This window comes from Equus caballus, chromosome 1, assembly GCF_041296265.1.
Source record: "Equus caballus isolate H_3958 breed thoroughbred chromosome 1, TB-T2T, whole genome shotgun sequence".
Lineage (NCBI taxonomy): Eukaryota > Metazoa > Chordata > Mammalia > Perissodactyla > Equidae > Equus > Equus caballus.
In genome coordinates, this window is record NC_091684.1 from 120,489,588 (window position 1) to 120,512,234 (window position 22,647).

The 22,647-nt window shown below is 45.3% G+C and overlaps 1 protein-coding gene across 5 annotated transcripts in view; it reads right to left on the reverse strand.

Annotated features, from left to right (window-relative positions):
- Positions 1-22,647, reverse strand: part of OTUD7A (OTU deubiquitinase 7A) — a 379,739-nt gene that overhangs the window by 85,607 nt on the left and 271,485 nt on the right. For all 5 annotated transcript variants that reach the window (XM_023651659.2, XM_070268408.1, XM_023651663.2 and 2 more), the window contains exons 5-6: positions 12,660-12,842; positions 7,194-7,412 (exon numbers count right to left, since the gene is read on the reverse strand). In XM_023651659.2, coding sequence (XP_023507427.2) covers positions 7,194-7,412; positions 12,660-12,842 — 402 coding nt within the window. The remainder of the gene's footprint in view (positions 1-7,193; positions 7,413-12,659; positions 12,843-22,647) is intronic.

Genomic DNA, 22,647 nt, shown 5'->3' on the forward strand with positions numbered 1-22,647 from the left:
GTCTCAAGCAGCCTGCAGCATGAACTAACACTATCACTCACGGTGGGAAAGGTCCCCTCGGTTCAATTCCATTCTGGTGCTTCTGCATGATGCCTAGAGAACGGGGGGAGGCACAGGGCAGGCAGAGGCAGGCCGCTTTCTCTGCGACTCCCCAGCCCCATGGAAGCTGTTTCCTGCATAACCTTCATTGCCTGGGGCTTGGAGTGTCCCTGTTCCCCATTGTCACTTCTAAACTATCTCTCCTCCTTCAAGACATGCAGCCTCTTTGGAACCCACAGCAGACTCGCTGTTCACACGTTCTCTGCTGCAGTCATACCAACGTCCAGTCACCGCCCTTCTGTCCTGGAGATGTTGACTGCTGGCACAGGAACCACTTCCCTGCCCCTTCTGCAGTCACTTCCCAGTGATTTTGACAGGCACTTCTTTTCAGTGGTGTTCCCAAGCACGCTTAATCCTTGTCCTCAGGTTCCCTCCTCCATTTCATGGTGTACTGCCCACGTCATCCTGGGCTCCGTTGCAAGGGTGTCTCCCCTCTGGCCTGTGAGCCTTGGGGGACAGGAGCACATCTCTGTGCTTGGCTCAGGCTGGTTGGACACGCACTGAGTCCAACCCAGGATCCATGGTCCCAGTGGCCTCAGGCCACGCCCCCCCCCAACCCCGTGCTGGTGGGGAGAGGGGGAGCAGAACAACTTAGAGAAAGTGTGACCGTCTGATCTTGAGGGAGAAAGTGGCATTGCTTTACAAGCACAACACCGAGCCTGTCACTCCAGGTCAGGTGAGGGGCCGTCCTGCCCCGAGGTGAGAAACAGACTCCATCACTTCTAGCAGTCCCTTTGGTATGATTCCACTCTCGTCCTTTAGAAGATAGGCCTCTTCTTTCTTGTTGGCTTCACAAATCCGATGTAAATAGCACTTTCTCCAATTACTCAAGGCCTTCCCACGGCCTCGGCTTCCTGGAAATTCCCATGAAACAGGGAGAGCACTAAAGTTTCAGGGTGGGAATGCCACCTGAAAAATTGTTCATTTTCTACAATTCAGATAATGTTCACACCCAAATTCTCATTCTTACCTCTCCCTCCTCTTCCTGCATGCCACCATGTTTACCTTCTAGAAAGTACGTCACAGGGTTGGTCACTAATGCCATGCTCCTAGTCCAGGGAGAGGACTCCTTGGAAACCAGCACGTGTAAGTATTAGATGGTACCTCCTTACCCTCAGAAACTTAAACAAGTAGTAATTGAGCACATTAACTGCTCCTCTACCTCAAAAAGGACGCACCTACGCTGAACAAGACAGAAGCTGGCTCACGTCAGACCCCAAGCAGCTTCCCTCCCCCAGGGGCATGGTTTTCCACCTTGTCATGGTGATTCCAGGATTCTGAACCCAGGAGAGGAGCTATGGGGGTGAAAATTCACCAGCACAGTTAGAAGCCATCTTTTACCTGGAAGTAATCCTGCATATCTAGAAGTTATCTTTCATCTAGAAAGAATCTTGTATACCTAGAAGTAATCTTTCTAGATTTGAGAATTGATACCATTTAAAAGAGGGCATCTTCCCTAAACATACTACCTTTTTTTGTGTGTGTGAGGAAGATTGTCCCTGAGCTAACATCTGTGCCAGTCTTCCTCTATTTTGTATGTGGGACATGGCCACAGCATGGCTTGATGAGTGCTGTGTAGGTCCACGCATGGGCTCTGAACCTGCAAACCCCAGGGTGCTGAAGTGGAATACGTGAACTTAAGCCATTGGGCTGGCCCCATGCTACCTTTCTTTTGCTCAAATTTCTTATGGGGAATTTACCAGTTTTTAAATCTCAGTCTAGCTCACATATTCAGTCACACTTTGAAGGTGACTAAATCATGACAAAACATTATGTGCCTGGGGAGATGGAAGGCAAAGAAGTCTTAGTGGTTTGATTTAAGTTGGCCTCCAGAAGTTAAGACTCTTATCCCATTGAGAGCAATCCTGGGGCTGTGAATCAGGTGCGACCACCCTGGGAAGACGGCCCAGCCCGGTAAACGCCAGCACTTCCCAGCCTCTGGAGAACTAAAATAGGCCCCATGCTATTCTAACACCTCCCCCGGACCCAGAACGGGATGCCCAAGACACAGGCATTCTTCACACGAGCAGAGTGACTGAGAACCTGGGTCAATGCTCCTATTTCTAACTTTGGTGGAGTAGTCATTCACATCTCCCCCACAAGAACCTCACTTAAGAACAGAAAAAAGACATGGGAACTGGCATTGTCAATATTTTTTTAAAAACTTGAGCTCCTGTAAAGAAGAAAATCACAGGTGAACACCATCAAGGGAGGCTGGTGGTATTATGGGTAAGGAGCTATTTATTAGTCACTTATTCTGCCTTTTCCAAGCAACATTCCTCTGATTCATACATGATAATGGGACCAATTAACTTAAGCTTTGTAACAGATGGTTACCACACAGTTTAAAATAAGATGTCATTTTGCTTGTCACCCACTAAGACATTTAGATGAAAGAAAACAAAACATGACAATTCTCTAGGCGAAAGATGAGCACATTCTTGCCCTAAATGTGACCCTGTGATTTCTTTTAATTCCCACCCACCCAGGGCCACTGATCCCTGTTCTCTGGGCGTCACCGTGCCTCGCACATGCTTCCTCCCATGGACTGTGAGCTTTGCTCTGGGTCTGTCTCCCTTATGTTTCTGTCTGTGCTCCAGACTCCCTCATCCAGCTGGCACTCAACATTGCACAGAACTGTGTTGGGGGCCTGATGGGAGGTCCCTATGATGAGCTCATTCCTTCCCATGGACTTCCTCTCACATTGCTCACTCCCACATCTATATCCTTAGCTCAGGCCTCTCCTGAACCCCAGACTCACATGTGCAACTGAACAGCAACTTTACAAGTCTCACGAGAAGCTCAGACTTTGCCTGCTACAACGGGTCTCTTCATCGCCCCTCAAGCTGCCCCTCCTCCAGGGGCCTGCATATCTCTGCACCATACCATCTTCTGCCTGAGTGCTGGGGGTAACATCCTTCAGGTCATGCCAGATGCTTATCTCTCTGCTATAGCCCCCATCCAACCCATCAGCAAGTCCTGTGGGTCCATCTTTAAAACAGACCCTGCTTCAGCATCTAGCTACTTCTTAGCACTTTTACCGCCACCCCCACAGCCCTAGCCACCCCAACCCCATTGCAACCAAAGCAGCTGCCTCCTCCCTGCTTCTTCTCTTGCCTTCCTATACGATTTTTTTTGTTTTTGGTGGTGAGGAAGATTGTCCCTAAGCTGACATCTGTGCCGGTCTTCCTCTATTTTGTATGTGGGACACCGCCACAGCATGACTTGATGAGCGGTGTGTAGGTCTGCACCCGGGATCCAGACCTGTGAACCCTGGGCCACTGAAGCAGAGTGTGCAAACTTAACCACTATCCCACTGGGGCAGTCTCCCTATACTCCATTTTTGACAAAGCAGCCAGAGATGTCAGATGTGAATGCAAACATGTCACTCCCTTGTTCAAAATTCCCCCTGGGTTGCACATCCCATCGACAGTTAAGCCCAAAGGGCTCACAAGAGCTCCCCGGGCCTCTGGCGACTACTCTCCTGCCTTCCTTTCCAACTCCTCCAGCCCTTGCTCATGTGCCCCTGGCCTCCTTAAACAGGCCAAGCCTTTTCAAAGTGCTCCCTCTGCCAGGAACACCTGAGCCGATGTCTCCATCGCTCCCTTCCCCACCCACCCTGCCCTCAGGAGGCCTGCCTTGGTCTCCCCCTTTCACTTCGCATCCCCTGCCTTGCTTCTTCACTTCTCTATGGCAGTCCTTGCCGACTCACTTCATATTTACAGTCGACCTGTTTATCGTCTTTCCTCCCCACTAGGACTGAATCTCCTCCAGGGCAGGGATTTCATCTGTGTGGTTTGCAGCAGTAGGTCCAGTATCTGCCTGGGGCATTTCACGGGCACAGGTTTGCGTTGGGTGAATCTGTCTTGGTTTGGCAGCTGTCACACATCTCTGACTTAAAGGTGGAAGAAAATGAGGCTCAAGTGGGCCAAGTAACTTGGCCAAGTTTTCTCAGCTGACCCGGGACTCAGCTGGGGGCTGACTCTGGGAGCCTTCAAAGCCTTCTGCACATCATATGACTTCTTGGGCAGATTTGCTCCAATTCAATTATTCTCCCACGGAGACAAGACTCAACACCACAACTCAAACGAGTCTCTAAATATTTTCTGACCTATAGAGATATTTCTACTTCCTATGTATGCAGTAACTACCCTATTACGCAATACACCTCGGCCCTTTGCACGCATAAACTCGCTGGAACCCCAGACACCCTCTAGCCCACACTGTGGGGAGCTTCCGGGCCAGGTGCCAGCTGGTACTTCCCAAACCTAGAGACTCATGATCTCTGAGTCTTCGTACAGGTGAAAGCAGCAGGACAACCCACCTGAGGAATGAGTGGCTTCTTGTATTCATTAAAGAATGAAGAGCATGCTTCCTTCCCCTCTCAGGACGTCAGCGGTTTTGTGTCCTGAAGATCTGGCCCTCTATTGCCCCCAAGGCTGTCGTACGGTAGGAAGGGATTGTGCCCTCTGGGGCTTTTAGGCCTGGGGAGAATAGCACTGCCCATCTGCAGGTTCTGTGGGAGGTAAAGACTGGCACCCCAATCAACACAGAGGCCCCTCAAATGGATGGGGCCGCCCACGTGCCTTGGAAAGCCGGCAGCCCCAGAACGCCCACATCAGGCACTGAGAACGTGGAGCTGAGTGCCCGGGACGGACTGCTGGGCCAGAGGCAACGCTACCTGAATGAAGGCCATTTTTGCAGATTTCCTGGGCCACACGAGCCCTGGGCTTCTGTAGAGTTCCAAAGGCAGGGAAGTCCCTACCCCGAGGCCCTGTGACAGAGATGATATTTCCTTCCAGACACAGATATACCTTGAAGAAGTGGATCTTTTCACTAGTTTTTTCACATCTGTTTCAGTCTCCCATGTACACAGTACACGTGCACACACATCCCACGCACATCAACACTTTATTCACAACGATCCTGAGCACTAAACTACCAGGAGGAGGACACCTCACAGCCAGCAACACTGAGCAGCTTTCTCAAATCGCTGTTCTATGGTGGAGCTCTGTTTTCCCCACGGATAGTGACGGGGACCTGAGGGGCACAGCCTGGCTGGGAGGGAACAAGGCCACCTCCTAGTGGGCCAGGCTCCTCACCACAATGGGGCGGGGGACTGTATTGGACTTGCCTGGCACCAGCTGGGTGTCCCTACCAGAATCCAGGCACAGACAGGGCCCAAGGGATGATCTAGTCTACGCCCCTGCTTGAGAGTTGAGGAAAGAGAAGTCAGACGGATGGCAGGCTGGGGTCAGCTTTGTGCTCCCAGCCAGCCTGGAGACTGTCTCACTGCACTGAGGAAATGAACGCACATCTATTCTGTACTCCTTCGTTATCTCAGTTTCTCATTTCTCTGTCCTCGGCTGAGCCCTGACGTTCAGGCTCTCACTGCACCAGCAGCGGGGCTGCCAGCCATTGCGGATCAGCCAGCTTCCCCGAGGCTGTCCTGCAGCATCGACAGGGCACCTTCCCCAGTGTGTGGGGAGGGGCATCACTGTGCCAGGTCCTCCATCTTCTTGGCATGTGACATAAACAATGAACTGCTGGTGAATTTAGCATCTTAACTCAGTAAATTTGGGTGTTTTTTTGGTGAGGAAGATTGGCCCTGAGCTAACATCTGTACCAATCTCCCTCTATTTTGCATGTGGGATGCCACCACAGGGTGGCTTGATGAGGGGTATGTAGGTCCATGCTCAGGATCCAAACTGGTGAACCTGGGGCCGCCAAAGCAGAGCACGCGAACTTAACCACGATGCTACTTGGCCGGGCCCAAATTTGGGTTTTTAAAATGTGTTTCCCAAGACTGGGATGTTTTGAGTAAAATAGTACTCTTTTAAAATGCTAATTGAGAAGGTAAGATGTAAGTGATAAAAATTAATATGTGATACACGGAAAAAGTAACAGAAAAGCCATTCAAAAGAAGTAAAGGCTTTTGCTGAGCATGATAGGGCTGGAGGAGAAGGCTATTGTGGTGGACTCTGCACCCTATCCCAGGACTCCAGCTTCAAATGAAGCAGCAGCAATTACTGGTATTCTTTGTAATCATCAGAACCAAACTCTATAAAGGTCTGAACTTCTGTGGCATTCAAAAGAAATTACCTCATGAAACTTTTTTCTTTCTTAACCTATACCGATTTTTCCCCTCTGTCAATAGTGAATCTTTTGTTTAAATTATCTTATCTGAATTACTTACATAGAAGCATCTATAACACAGCCACCCTTCAGAGCGAGTGGTTTAGGATTACTGCTAATCCAGACGGATTGTTTTACGTCTGTTGATCAATGACCCCAAGGTAAGACAGAGCAAGGCTGTGGGTGTCAATCATCAGGCTGCTTCTGACAGCTGTGCAGCAGCTGAGAAAACAATTCATCCATGGTCACAACATCAGAGCCAACATAGTTACCGGCACCATGGCGCCGACCCTGTTCTGAAACCAAGCAGGCCCTGGGGAAGGCTCCTCCCAGTCCTGTGGCCGAGACTCGCTTGCCAGGCTGCCCAACACAAACAAGCTCCACTAATCACTATCCTTTCCCTTGTCTCCGTGTGTTCTGTGCCTTCCTTCTTGAAGCAGGTGGATGAGGATGCCTCTTGGATTGCTCTAAGAAGCAACAACATGAAACCAAGTAGACAGAGGAGCTCAGATCCGGTGAAAATGCCCGCCACACTGAGGAGGTTACATAAGTTGCCCATGTCCACAGGAAGAGACAAGATCTCCTATTTTTCTCAAAGCCCGTGGTCTTTCTTATCTTTTGTTTGGCACCCATGAGGAGCTGTGGAGTTGGAGACAGAAGTAAGACAAAGCAGCTAGAGTCCTCTTTAGCGGGCACTGGCTGAGCTAGCTTGGATTGAGGCGTAAATGGAAAACTCAAGAGATCTCAGCCCCACGGTCAGTGGCTCCTCTATCCAGCCAGTGCTGGGCTGGAGCAGAGCCTGACTTCAGAGCAGGGGTCTAGTACAGGCATCTGGGGTCCTAATGGAAAATGCCAGAGCCAGACAACATGCTTCTCTCTTGCTCATGGAAGTAAGTTAGGCCAGCCTCACTTGTTCCCTGAGCCTCGGGAATGTGGGCCTGCTGCAAGGAGCCACTCACCTGCCTGCTCCAAAGCTACCATTGTTGCCTGCTCGATCAGGTCCCGTTCGATGAAGCTCCTGAAGTCTTCGCTGTACACGCTCAGATCTGGCAACTGGAATGTGTAGATTGGCATCTCCAGAGGGAACTGCTCGTTGTTGCACTCACTTGCCACGTGGGACCGGGCCAGGGAGACGATGGCTGAGCTGGCATGGGAAATACCCCGGGAAAGCCGCTTTTCTGCAAGGGGAGAGGGAAAGACAACCACAGGAACTGAGTGGGTGCCAGGGTGGCTCCGGGAGCTTGCACACACATACACCACATGCATGTACACAGATATACATACACATACATGAAACACACACCACATATACACACATGCACACACAGAGCACACATACATACGCACGTAAACACCATGTATACATATACATGAACACACACTGCACCTACACATCTGCCCCCACCAGCCCTCTGTGCTGTCAGTCTCTTGGGCCTCCCTGCTGCTGGGCTAACATTACCACCACCTGGCGTATGGCACTTACTCTGAGTCATGAAAGCACTTAGAAAGAGGCGAGCTGCAAGTCCACCACACAACGACACCTCAGCATCCTCAAAGATCACCAGGTTTGCCTTTTGGGTCTTAAGTTATATCTAACTCAAGTCAGCAGAGCTGCCCTCTCCCAGCACTAAGTGCTACAAGGAGACGGCCTTTGTTTTTATGTGTTTATATAGTTAAAGCCAGAAGCAATCCATTCTGGCTTTGCCACTGCAGCTTGCATTTTAAGCTAGGTTACTTTACTGAAGCGACTCTGATAAACACATCCCACATGAAGATTCCCAGAACACAAATGTTAAGCCATTACATGCTTCTCTTTCTGTTGTCACAGCACTCTCAAAAACTACTGGCCTACTCTGGTCTTATTTTGCCTGGGCTTTCCAACCAACGACCGAGACACACAGTGTAGAATTTCTCTGTTGTACAACATGTTACCTTGTTAGGAAATCGATCATGTGATCTCAATCCACAGCAAAAATGCAGATGTATTTGTTCTCTTGGCACTGTGAAAGGATACTTGTTTTTTAAGTCCTGTGCTTAATCACAAGCATTTACCATAATATGAGGATTCTTAAATATATGATTTTAGGAACAGGTTTTCTTTTTTACAGTCTATATTTGTAGTAATGCAAGATTCTTTCAGCAAGGCAGTAGCCTTCATTTATTTTGCTCAGGAGAACAAAATTCAAACTGATGTTTGAGTATTGTCTAAACCGTGTGGAAAATTCCTAAGTGTATCCACTGAGGTCATGAGGACTCCCACTTCATTTCAGGTTAGTCTGCTCTCTGGTCAGGTTCTGTGCTCGTGCTGACGCCCCTCTGAGTCGAGCCTTTACTCCGCTGTGCTGATGGAAAACCCACATCCGCCCGTGTCTTCATCCCCACTTGCAAGGGGAGTGCACAGAAATGTTACTAAAACAATTTTGCTAAAGCAGACTAAAGACAAGAGGCTTTTGATTCTAGGGTAAGTGAGTTTTAAGTTGAAAGTTAATTCTCAGAAGCCTCAAGTATTTGTGCATTAAAATAAATGGCAAGTCTCAGAGACAGACCATTTCAAAATGGATAGTTTTGATTCACCTTCAATTTCACTCTGAGACCAAGATGATTAAGCTATTTTATATTTTGAGAAACGGCAAGAAGAGAAGTCAGACCACACAGATCATGAGAAAGAAGAGAAATGGAGCACGTGGAGCTGCTTATACCCATAACCACCATAGCATGGGCGAGCAGCAGCATTGGCCAACGTCCGGGACTGTCAGGGTAATGCTGAGGCAGCTGGGGTGGGGCACGGAGAGCAAGAACGGGTGGGCTGGCCAGGCCCTGAGCATTCCCTCCTCCCTCCAGCATATCCTGGGAGTTTGACAGTTACAACGGAGGGTGGCAGCCCCCAGAAATGAGCAATTTCTAGAACTGAGGTGCTGGGAGGTTTCCCAAGTAACAAACCCAACTGTGGTGAAAGGAGCAAGTAGGGAACATTTGAGCCCAAACTAAAGCATCCAGAACTCTCCACATTGAGTGCACTCCACCCTACAATCTCATTCAGAGGAGGGCAAGCCAGAGCCCAAGCTTTCGTCCCTTCCCCCTGATATACACAACTACAGATGGCAGATAACCCAAGGCGCTGTGCATTCTCAGGAAAATGCAGGAGGCATCTGTGGAGTGCAGGCACTGCTAGAGAAAGTCAGCAACATACCCCTGTCGGGATGGGCCAGGAGGACAGGATTTTAAAATAAGCCTTCTAAATATGTTCAAACGGAAAAGAGAATGCTAGAATGAGAAATAATTATAATGACAAAGAGCTAATTTGGGATGAAAAATGAGAATGTGATTAACAGAATGGATTCATGTGCAGAGTGAATCAGGATGTGAGATGATCAGGTCAAGGAAATTCTTAGAAGACGTGAAAATGCGATGCAAGAAGACAACGGAGGGAGAAATGGTTTCAAAGCATTGAAGGAAAACAATGGGACCCAGTATTCTTATTCCACTAAACAAAACTTTAAGTATATTACACAAACATCTTTAGGCACTTAAGGACTTAGGAGATCGATCATACAAAATTCCTTTAGAAAATAGTCTTTAAGGAAGTACTCTTTCAGCAAAAGATAAATGTGAGTAAATAAAGAAGTTAATTGCTGTCTAAACAAGCAACAATAATAACCTAAATATGCCTGAGGGCAAGTGAAGGCAGGCAGGGAGGAGATGAAAACATACTAAGCTATATGTCTTTTTCAGGTAAAATATATTTGTTAAATATATTGTCTTAAAAAATAATAGGAAGAAAACCTAAGGTTTTAATAGAACAGGGGTAACTGTTACATGAGTAAAAGTAGAATGTATAACTCTCAAACCAGTAGAAAAATTTAATTAGCCGGAGAAGATAGGAAGAGAAAAATACAAACACAAAACATGGCAAATAAAACCCACAACATGAAGAAGTACAGATACAATATAATTAAAATAAAATAAATAGATTAAGTTCATTGCTTGAAAGACAGACTCTTGGATTGGATGGTAAAATAATATCTGATGATAAATTACTTGCAAGAATCACATTTGATAAAAAAGGATAAGGAAGGGTTGAAAATAATAGCTGAAAAAATAATATTCCAGGAAAATATAAACAAACAGAAAGGCAGGGAAGAGATTTAATATCAACTAAAACAGACTTAAAGATAAAAACCATTATGTGGGGCAAAGAGACATTCTATATATTGGTTAAAAAGCCACTAGAGCAAGATGATCTAATGATTATGAATACATATGCACCTAACAATATAGCCTCAAATACAGTGGGAAGGACGAAGCTAAGAGAAGAAAGATCATACTTATTAAAATTTCTAACTCAATTGTGGGTTTTCTATACAACAGAGTAAGCATGAAAGAATAATCCAGGATATAGATTCCAATAAGGCCGAGCTAACAGAAACAAAGACAACATTCATTGAAACACTTTGGGATGGTTGAGCTACTGCAATAGGATGAGAAATGGAATTCACTGTGTAATATTAAGAAGAATATTAAATTATTTATTTGGAAAGCCCAAGAGATTCTCTTAGAACAAACAATTAGTATCAATAAGAGAATTTATGTAATTACTAAATAAAAGATAAATATGAAAAAAGTAAGTTGCCTTTCTCTATGCCTAAAGTCTTAGAATCTGAATAAATTGAGAGGCATATGTAATGTTCTTGGATGAGAAAACATTACAATATGCCAATTATTCCTAAAAAAAAATCCAATCCAATTCCAACCAGAATTCTAATTTTAAGGTTTATATGGCAGAATAAATAGCCCAAAATAGTGAGAAGACTTTGGAAAAGAATAGCAAGCAATAAAGGAACTTGGCCTTAGCAGAGAGAAATACTATATGAAACTACTAGAGTCAAATGTAGCAGGATGGGCAGCTGCATAGACGGACAGAGTACAGAAGCAGATGCAGGCACATCTGGGAATTTAATGTATGGCAAAGTTGGCATTTTAGTTCAGTGGGAAAAAGACACTTCATTCAACAAATGTACTGCGATGACTTACTCTCGATCCAGACGAAGCAGAACACAAATCCTCAGCGCTATTTATTAAAAATTTCAAATCAATTAAAAGACCTACGGAGAAAACTGAACAACAAATATAGGAGAATATGTCCGCAACTTTGCCTTCCAGAAGACCTTCTGAGTGAGAGGACACTATCAGCCATGAATGCAGAGGAATGTAGACATTTTGCATGGCAGAATACTCTGAACACAGTCATACAGCAAGCGATACAGTGGGACCTACTCACACACACATATATAAAACAAGTGTGGTCTTAATTACAAAGAACGCTACAAACTGACAAGAAAAATGCAAACAAATCAATAGGAAAATGGGCAAAGTATGTGAATAGGCACTTTGCAGAAGGGGAAATCCAACTGGCTAACAAGCACATGACGAGACGAAAATTAAAATAACACATGACTGTTCACCCTTCAGAGTAGAACAACAACATAAAATCATCACGAGAACATCCAGTGCTGGCAAGAATGAGAGGAAACACCCTGTTTCACATACAGTGAGCCAAAATGTGTTTGGGAAAGAAGTCCTGAAGTTATTAAGTGAAAAATACACATGAGTTGGCAAAGCAAATCCCCTTTGGGAATGCTAACCTACAGAAATAAAAGCACTAGTATGTAAGATTACAGGCATAAAGTTTATTTTAGCATTGCTTGGAGTGTCAAAAACAAACGCCACCACCCAATAGAAAACAGAATAACTGTTAATACAGGTGTGGTTTAAAAATTATTGTATGCTGTGGAATAATATATTAAGAAAATACATTCATGATTTATGGTTCAATGAAACAAGCAATTTGCAAAGTATTATGTGCATTTGACTCTGATGCATTTGCATTTTGAACAAGCACGGTGAGAGGAGCGGAAGGAGACACGTCAGGATGAAATCATTGGTTATTGCTTCCCTGAAATTTGGGAGGTATGGAGAAGAAAGCTCTTACGTTTTCTTACATATCTTTGAATTGTCTTCTTTGCTACAATAAGCATATCTTACTTCTATAATTAATAAAAAGAACAGAGAAAATAGAGCTCATGGGATGATGAACATCAATGTCGAACATATTTGGAGACTATGTTGAGAAATAATTGAAGGAATTAGAGATGTTTGATCTGGAAAACCCAGGATTCCACGAAGTGTGTGGGGTCCTAGAGATCCGGACTCACTCTCCCACTTTTCTGAGGCAAAGGCAAGAGCCATGAATGGAAGCTGTAAGAGACATTTCAGGTTAACATGAGGAAGGATGCATTGAGAGCCCAATTTGCCTACAGCTGGAAGGCGATGACCTCGCCATTCTTTGTGCCCACAGCCCTGCCCTTTCAAGCCACAGGGCGCTGGCCCAGGGCAGCCATGCCTGGGCTCGGTACCTCAGGCCGTACCTTGGGCAATGTCGTCCTGCCTCTGCAGGCAGGGCCGCTCCCCCTTATGCCCCGGCTGGGGTGGCTCTCGCTCTGGCTGCTTGGGGCACCTGCCCTCATTGAACACATGCGGCAGGTTGGCTGTGTGCACCTGTCGGAGCTGCTCATAGTCACTCAGAGCGGCTGTCAGGTCCCAGTTTTTGCCTGTGGACAAAAAAATAACAAGAGATAAGAACATGAACACATGAATAAGGACTTCACTGTAGAAAATAACAATGCAAAGAAGGGTTTCTCCTTAGCATGTTCACTAATGAACTTTCCCCCAGCAGTTCTCGTTTTTCAAAGGGGTAAAATGACCTTACACATAACCTCTAAAAGTAGAATTTCACAGCCATGACTGATGTCCATCTGAAATCTGTGACTAGATCCAGTCTCGGAGCCTTCAGATGTACATGCACACACGTAACAACACTACATTCCTAATTATCACATCCCCCTCCTAAAATCAAGTTACAGAGCTTACTCTCAGGGAGAAGCAAAACACAAAGTAAAAAGAATTCCCAAACTTTCTTTGGGCTTTTTCTCAGAGTTTTACCTTTTCTTTTAAGCTTAATGTTGGAAAAGCAGAAGCTCGAGAGGGATTCTCTGTGTGAAAGCTTGAGTAGGAGGCGGACTTCAGAGCCCGGGCACTGAATGAGGTGAGATGCCAGGCGGGACAGGCGCCTGCTCCCTAGGCGAGTGCTCAGCAGGTCCCCCCCACCCACACACACTGTGGGATGGGTGCCAAGTGTTGAAGCAGACTCTTCGCAGCGCTAGGGGAGCTATTTCGGGGAGGGCCGAGCAGTGCAGGAGCTCTAATTCCTGACTGGGAGGTGGCGGCCTTCCAGTGGAAGAGGAGCCATCACACACTGCATTCTGTCCTATGAGGCACCAGGTGCTTTTTCAAGACAAAGAATTAACAACTAGCTTTAATTGTAAAGAGCAAGTAAAATCTTATCCTCTCCTGGTTAATTCCCAGTTAATAGTTAACATAACTTACAGGTATTAACTATATTGACTAACTATATGCTGAACCATGTGGTATATATAATAGAATGAGGCTTTAAATGTATAAAATAATATCTGAACATCTTTTGGTCTTTCTACTTTTTTTTTTTTTAAGATTTTATTTTTTTCCTTTTTCTCCCCAAAGCCCCCCAGTACATAGTTGTATATTCTTTGTTGTGGGTCCTTCTAGTTGTGGCATGTGGGACGCCACCCCAGCGTGGTCTGATGAGCAGTGCCATGTCCGCGCCCAGGATCCGAACCAACGAAACACTGGGCCGCCTGCAGCAGAGCGCGCGAACTCAACCACTCGACCACAGGGCCAGCCCCTCTTTCTACTTTTTTCTAGTGCAGACTTGATACTATTAATCATAATGTTTAATCATATCCCACGGCCATTTACGCTTTAATCGTATTTTCTCCTCCATGGTCAGCTAACAGGGACACCATAGAAGCATCTCTGCACCATCTCTGTGGATCAGAAATGCAAACTAAACCATCCGGGTCACGCAACAAAAACACAGCAGGGGCTGGTGGAGTCTTGTAAGTGACAGTGGGTGGAGGTCTTGGCACAAAGTGGCGCCCCCTTGGGGAGTAGCGTAGTGCAGTGGTAGCAGTAGAGGGGGTGGCCTTGGGCAGGGGGCTGCTGTCAATGACGGAGCTGGTTTAGGGGAACTGAACCGAAGCAGAGAGGTGAGAATGCACCTTCACTCTCTCATGTGACTAATAGTCAGGTGTATGATGCCACCACGTGATGGAAAACTGGCATTTTGGAGTCTAACTGGCAGTGACTATCAAATGGCATTCACGTTGTGGGCTCAGGGTCTATGAAGAGACAGACAAGACCCCGCCTTCAGGGAAATTATGCCTCAGCAGGGTGACGGCCTGGGTAGGCACCTTGCTCTAAAGCAGGGCCCAGTGGGGCAAATGCCAGAGGGAAGGTCAAGCCTATGTCAGGGAGGAAGGTCAAGGAGAGAGGAGTTGGGGGGAGAACTCCCCACCCTAGTCCCTATCCCAAATGCAGATGTACCACCAAGGGTGCGCAAATCAGCAATAACATCAGCACGATGAATCCGGCTGTGAAGAGGGACAGGAGAGGAGAGAAACAGCCTCTGGAGCACCTCAGGAACTCTGGGTGTAGCCGGGGGTGGGGAGGGAGGGGCATTGTCCCAAAACCATACAGGGAGCAGGCATTATTCTAGCTCATTCCAAATGGCAAATGTGGCCTAGAGTGGTTATAACATTTACCTGCTGTCCCTCATTGATACATCCTGGTTTTTGCGTGTGAACCCTCCACTCTGGATCTTTCCATCGAGTTACATTTCCCCTTGCAGGGTCACCCTGGGCACAAGACCCAGTCCTGGCAGAGCTGTTGCACCCAGCTGGGCACTGTTCCCAGAAGCCAGCCCACTCTGGCCCCACTGTACTTCTCCTATCCATGGGGAAGAGCCTGTCCTGCTGCTCCTGCCCGTTCCTTACAAGAGACCCTTCCCAGAGCCCCCGTCCCAGGGTTCCCACCACAAGGCCTTCAGGCCTGAGTGTGAAGGCGGGACCAGAGTGATCACGTGTGACTTCATGGGCCAGTGCCACTGGATGGGGGCATGTTCCCATTTCGTGCATTTGTAGGAGGATCAACTGGGACAACAGCAAGAAGGCAGGTGTCTAGATATCAGGGAAGGGCCATCCATTCTCTCTCCTCCCCAGTGATCTCTCACTTTGCTCATTTTCCGACTTGCTCATATCTTTTTGTATTCTTGTATCACTGCCTCACACTCATGCTCACTTCGCTGTGCACCTGCCCTGTATCCTTAACCACTTGTGTCCCACCTCATAGCCAAGACTCAGTGAGTGTTAGATGAGAGCAAAGATGGAGGAGGAGAGGTGGCGGCACTGCCCACGAAAGCCTAGCTCCCAAAGGCTCCCTTTTAAGATTTTAAAGAATTCCTCAAGGAGTCAGTACTTCAGTGTCCATGCATGTGGAGAGGGTCCAAGAGGCCACTGCAGTGGGAAAAAAACCAAGATGATGACAGACGCACTCATCAGTTGTTTAGGGAGTTCCTCAAGACACATTTCCCGCTCTGCACAATTCTGAAGATGGCAGCTCAGGAAACCCAGGAACTGTAAATGGTGATTTACAGATGCATGGACTGGGGATGCCCCAGTGATTAGCTTGGCATTGGTGGGTTGTACAGGTTGCATCTAAAAACAGGGAATCTAAAGGATAGGGGCAGGAGTGGGTCCCTGGTAGCCTGGAAGGGTCTGGCACTCAGAGAGTATCAGTTTAAGCTCCTCTTTCATATTTTCCATTTTAAGTCTTGGAGAGTCTCACTAGATGTCACACAGAGATAGAAAGAGCAGGAAGGGTACAGAGGCCCACAGTAGCCTCACCACCACAAAGAGGGATGGGCTGAGCCCAGGTGGAACCAATAGGGGATGGGGTGGCCATAGGCTGCATGCCCTTGAAGCCAGGACACTCACCTTGAGGAGGCAGTTGCTCCAGCAGAGCAGTCAGAACAGGCTACGGGGTGTGGTTTGAGCCCCGGCTTACCTCCTAGCTACTTCTGTGACAGTGAATATAACATTTCACCAAGCAGAATCTCAGATTACTTTTCTGTACAATGGGGCTAATAAAATACATCTAATGGGACGTTTGTAAAGTTCCTACCTGTGGTAGGTAGTATTCTGATCCGTCACTATAAATTTTTGCCTATGTCTAACTTTTATCACTTATAGTGGGAATCCAGAACTGAGGTTCAAATCTAAGTCTGTTTTGATTAAAACCTGAGCTTTTGGGGTCACAGCTCCCTTGACCTGACCCGGTTTTGGGCGCTGCGACTCCTGGTCACTAAGCAGGCTTCACACTCCTCTCCCTTTGCCCACCCATCATGACCCTCATAAGACCTACCCTCCTCCTCACCTGGGTCCCTTACTCTCCATCCCCACCTTGCCAACTTGTCCTTCCTGTCTCCCCATGCACTGACCTGCGGGAAATTCTCATTCAGGTGTCACTAATGCCATCTCCCAACACAGCAGGCCATCGGCCCAGGGGAGGACGCGAGCAGGCCTCACTCTAACATGGACATCCTAAGAGGCTCTTTATCTGGCGTCTCTGAACACTCTGCTGTCTCCTTTTCTGCTCCTTTGCCTTTTCCTTCCCTTAAAACACATGAGTTCCTCCCATTTTTACTCTTGCTCTTGTTTTCTTCTCTTAATTTATATCTTCTTTTGAACACTAAATCCATCTCTATGTGAATAACCTTAAATCTAGTTACAATTTGTATCCTAAGCTTCAAGGCCAAATATTCAATATGGAAGATGCTAGCTGACTATCTAATTTCTATTCTCCTCTAATTCTATATGCACAGAATCCTGATTTATTTGAGATTCACACAGCTAGAAATACTCATTTTTCTCCTGCAGCCAACTGAGATCTTCAAAATACGTTGCTGTTGTCCTATGTTTTTGTATTTGCTTACTCTGTCCCTTCTTCCAACAGTGTGTCCTCCAATCATCGGAACAGTGTAACTATGTGAAGGAAGACGTCAACCCAAAGACTTCAGAGATGAAGGAAGCTGCCCGCTTAATTTTTTCTTCCAGGCTAGGCCTCGGTTTGCATTTTTCACAATACAGCAGGTGATGGGGTTCCTAGCAGGCACGAGTTTCACGGTTAAGTACTAAAACCATTAGGACAGTTTACTGATGAAGTGTTTGTGCTTGAAACTTCTAATTCATCCATTTTTTTGTTTGGTTTTGTTTTGATTTTTTACTGTCTTAAGAGGAACACCAAACGGGGTTAGATCTCAAGTCAAACTTAACATATTTGTTTCGGCTCTCCAAGGGGCATGCGCTGCTTTAACTTAGCACACAAGATTCACATCTATGAAGGAAAACTAGGAAGCAGGGAGATATGAACTCACAGGAAGATTTGAAACAGGAACTGACTAAATTCAGGGGAAAAAAAGAGTCAAAATCATTTCAGAGATGAAGTTAAATTACAAGAGAGCAAAGAGAAAACAGATACAGATAGTGTAGTAAGGACCATGAAAATGAAAAATAAGTAAAGTGAACACAATGAAACAGAAATAATAACAAAGTTTAGAGAGAAATGGGAGACATAGAATGTAGGTGATAGAAATATGACAGACATATAATTGGAGCCCAAAATAAGAAATCTAACATAATGGAAAATAAAAATGAATTTCAAAACCATAATTAATAAAGCAAACTTCTGATACAAAGATTTAATTCTACATATTGAAAGGACACACTGTATATAAGGAAATTGTTCCAGTATAATCAATACCAAGATATATCCTTATAAAATTATGTTTTAAAGATAAAGAAAATTCTTTGAAAATTTAAGCAAAAAGGAAAAAAAATCAGGCTGGTGACACGCTTCTTGGCAGCTGCATCTAATGCCTGAAGACAACAGGGCCACGTCTACAAGATACTGAAAGAAAGAAGTGTGAGCTAAGAAACTTTTATACTCCTTCGGCTATTCTTTTATGCATAAAGGCTATAGATGAACCATTTAAACAGGTACAAGTTCAGGAAATATGTCCAAATGGATCTTCTCGAGAAAACTACTAGACAATGAGCTCCAGGCCAAGCAAGAGATGAATGGGGGTTTGACTAAGGGACATTGAGGCAGCAGGAAATTTATTTAACTTGACATCTAAGAACAAGTAAAGGTACAGATACAAGTGACAGAGGAGAATGTCGATATTCTGCCAAAGCAAAAATGGTGCAATCAACAAAAATGGTAGAAGGTAGAAAGTAGAATTAGCTGATGCTTGACTCAGCTGCACCACATGGGAGTACAACATAACGCTTAAAATTGGCAGATCAAATACAAATACGTGAACATATTCATATGGAACAAATGTAAACACTAAAACAGATGAAAGATGGACTACTGACCAACTGGTTGGTAGAAGAGAGAGAGGAGCGGGAGGAGGAAGAAATACAAACTAGCTTTGCTGAGGCAGATCATAGGAACCAACTATAAGAAAAAGGGAAAAAGACATCAATAAAGGTAAAAATTTAAAAAGTAACCACTAGACAAAAAACATAGTTTTCCTAAATATCAGAAAAATATTTTAAAATAAAGAGCTAGTAAAATATAGTGAAATTCGGGGCCGGCCCAGTGGTGCAGCAGTTAAGTTTGCACATTCCGCTTCTCGGTGGCCCGGGGTTCACTGGTTTGGATCCCGGGTGTGGACATAGCACCACTTGGCAAGCCAGGCTGTGGTAGGCATCCCATGTATAAAGTAGAGGAAGATGGGCACGGATGTTAGCTCAGGGCCAGGCTTCCTCAGCAAAAAAAGGAGGACTGGCAGTAGTTAGCTCAGGGCTAATCTTCCTCAAAAAAGAAGAAACGTGAAAGTCACTTAAACTGAAGTATTTATGTATAAAGATAGAAAATATAATATGATATGACAGAACTAAGACCAGCCATATCTGTCATAGAAATAAATTTAAAGAGGCTTGACACAGCTGTTGAAAGAAAAGGATTTTCACATTATTTCAAAAAGCAAAGACTGACTACTTGCTGTGGATAAGAGACATATCTAGAGCAAAATGATTCAGAAAGGCTACAGCTGAAAGGGAAGGAGGATGGTTTATCAGGTACAGGAAAGACAAAACAACACTACCAACAAAAATAATACAGAGGTCATGATCTTCAATCAAACAAAGGAGAATTCAGGCCAAAAAACGTTAAGCAAGCTGAGGAAGGCCACTTTAGAAGGCTAAAGGATTCAATTCACAATGGAGATGCATCAATTGTGCTTTTTATCTTCTTTATTTGGGAGCCTGCTGACCTGAGAGAAGTCCCCCAGGGCTATCAGATCCTAGTGATGGCAGAGGACTCCGCTGCAAGCTCTGCAAACCATCCAATCCAGAGCCCACAGCTCAGCCACCACCTGCCTCAGGCTCTCTCTCTCTGGGCCAATGCTCCCCTATGCTAATGACCAGGGGCACAGACAACTCAGGACAGCCCCTCCACCTGGAGTCTGCTCAAAGTACTCAAAGTAGCCAACCCTAAGCCTGATTGCCCTGCTTTCCCCTTTCCTTCCCTTAGAAACCACCATAAGGGCTGTGCTCATGTTTCCCCCTCACTCCCTCTGCCTGCTGACTGGCCCTGGTGCTTCCCTGGGTGGCCCCTTCTGCTTCTAGGGAACTGTAGCCAGAATCTTCCTCCTTCATGACAGTCATTTCCACATCTGAATGTCTTACCACACCTGATTAGAACAAATCCCAGGTACATATTAAAACAGAAGATATAAGAAGTATGAATCTATGCATACTAAATAAAAAGCACAAACTTTACAAAGCAGAAATTACCATGAGACACTAAGATAAACACATGGACATATACTATTCACAAGAGAATACCATAACCGTAAATAGTAGGATAGATTACAATGTGGGGACAAACAGCCTCCAAACCCTAGAGGCCAAACAAAAAGGTTTGCAAGTCTGCCATTGGGTGGCTGACCTCTGTGTCACACCTCACTTCAGGATTCAAGCTAACAGGGCAGCTTCTCTTAATACTACTTAAGAATGTGGCAGAGGGATGAAGAGCCCTGAAGTGCCTTCCATTAGTAATCAAATACTCAGTGACATCTCACTTGTGTTCACAATCCATGGCCCGAACTCATCCAAGGTCCCCTCCAACTACAGGGGCCAGGAGGCAATGCTCCCAAGTGCCCACAAGGGGGAGGCAGAGAGCAGGACAAAGTCTGTGAACAGCATCAATGACTAATGATACACTGGATGTGAAATTGACATACATGAAAAAATGGCCTTTGTATATCTACACAAAAATAAGTTAGAAGGCATAATAGAAGAGAATATTCCACTTACAACTGCAACTAAAAGAAAAAATACTGAGAAATAAACTTAAAAGAGATGTGTAATACATGTGAAAAACTTGCAATATCTCTGAAAGGCACAAAAGTAGAATTGCACACACTATGTTCTTAGTCTGAAAGACTCAATATCATCATTTCTTCCTAGGTTAATTTATAAGTTTAATGTGATCCCAATAAAAAATATAGGAAGGTCTTTTTTTTTTTTTTGAATCAGACAAACTGATGGCCACATCATTTGGAAAGCTACGCAGGAACAACCACGGGTCCTCTGAAACAGAAGGGCAATGAGGGGAGAGCTGAGGGGAGGGGCACTCGCAGACACCAAAACCTACTTCTCTGCCTCAATAATTGCTATATGAAAATGAGGCAAAACAATGGAACATATGGGGAAGTCTCAGAGAGACTTAAATACGAAATGTCAACAGACAAATGTCAATCTGGGAAAATACTTGCAACTCATATCACATACAAGGGGTCATCTCTGAGGCAGGTCAGTTCCCAAGAAAACCTGGGGAGGAAGCACACAGGCAGGAGGTTTGTGGGGGATGGGGCAGGGGCCTTCGGGAGAAGCAGCAGACCCACCATAAAGGGGAAGAGAGGCCTCTGCTGACTCGATGGGTGGCATGGGGGCGGGATGGGCCCTCAGAGGTGTCTGCATTGTGGTAAAGGGCTAGTCCAGTATACTCAGACAAAAAGAAGGCACTGGATGAGGGCTGTCCCCAGTGGGCAGAGAGCCTTGGGTGAGGTGATTCGGCAGGGGGCAACTTCTGAAGAGGGACTCAGCCATTAGCAGCTGCGCTCTGTACTCTGGCAGGACTGCCTGGGCCCCAAAGAAGGGATCTGGGCACAAGAGCAAATGCTACTACCTCTATTTTTCCCTGTGTGGAGTGTGTGTGTGTGTGTGTGTGCGTGCTTTGCCCAGAAACCAGTAACAAAAAAAAGATGATACACAGGCAAAGGACAGGAACAGAGAGTTCAGGGAAAAATAATCACAAGTAGCTCTTAAACACATGAAAAGATGCTTGATTTCATTCACAAAAGAAACGCAAATTACAAATATATTGAAAAAGCATTTTACACATTTCAGAGTGGCGAAAATGCAAAGGTTGGCAACCCACCTGGTCACCAAGTTTGTGGGTAAACAGGCTTGCTCATCCACCTGCTGGTGGAAGTGCAGAATGACATAACCCCCAAGCAAAGCGATCTCCCAATATTCACAAAAATTACAACGCACTTATCCTGTAACCCAGCCATCACAGTTATCTAACCATGGCCCAACCGTTCACATATAGGAATTTATCCTAGAGAAATACCTACACACATACAAATGAGGTATGTACAACACAGTGACTGCAGCATCGTTTATAACAGCCAAATAATGGGAACAAGCTAAACGTCCACCTATAAAAGACGATTTGAACAAACTACAGTGCACTCCAGGTAACAGAATGCTACACTGTTGCATGAGGAATGAGGAAGCTGCCATGGAAAGACCTCTATGTACATTAGGGAGTGAAATAAACAAAGTCTAAAATATTTATAATCTTACCTTTTGATTAAGGATAGAAATATATGCATATATATATTTGCTTACATTTGCATATACAAATACTGGAAGGGCAAATAAAAATCTAATACAAGTGGTGGCTAGGGGTCAGGGAGGGGTCGGGTATAGGGAGCAGAGAGGGCGCAATGTTTTCAAGGTCTTCCTCTTTTGGGTTTGAACTATTTGAATAAGTTAGCTATCTAAAACAAATAGTAAATAAAATTAAGCTAAAATTTAAAAAAGGGATCTAAAAATAATTACCCAGTATTTTAAGTATATTAGAGTGGGAACTTTTTCATAATATTTAGCCTTCTATATTGCCGGAAATGGAAGATCTTATCTCATTTACATTTACAGGCAGCAACTTTGAATTTCCTGGCTATTGAATGCAGACAGAAATAGAAAGAACCAATTGAAATAGCTGATCCTGTAAGCTACCTGATATTTCTAAGGTCAGTTTTAATTAGCTTATTTTCCAGAAATGTGGGGAAGGAAATTAGCCCAAAGGCTGCCTCAATAATTTTCCACTAGGTCGTAGTTCACC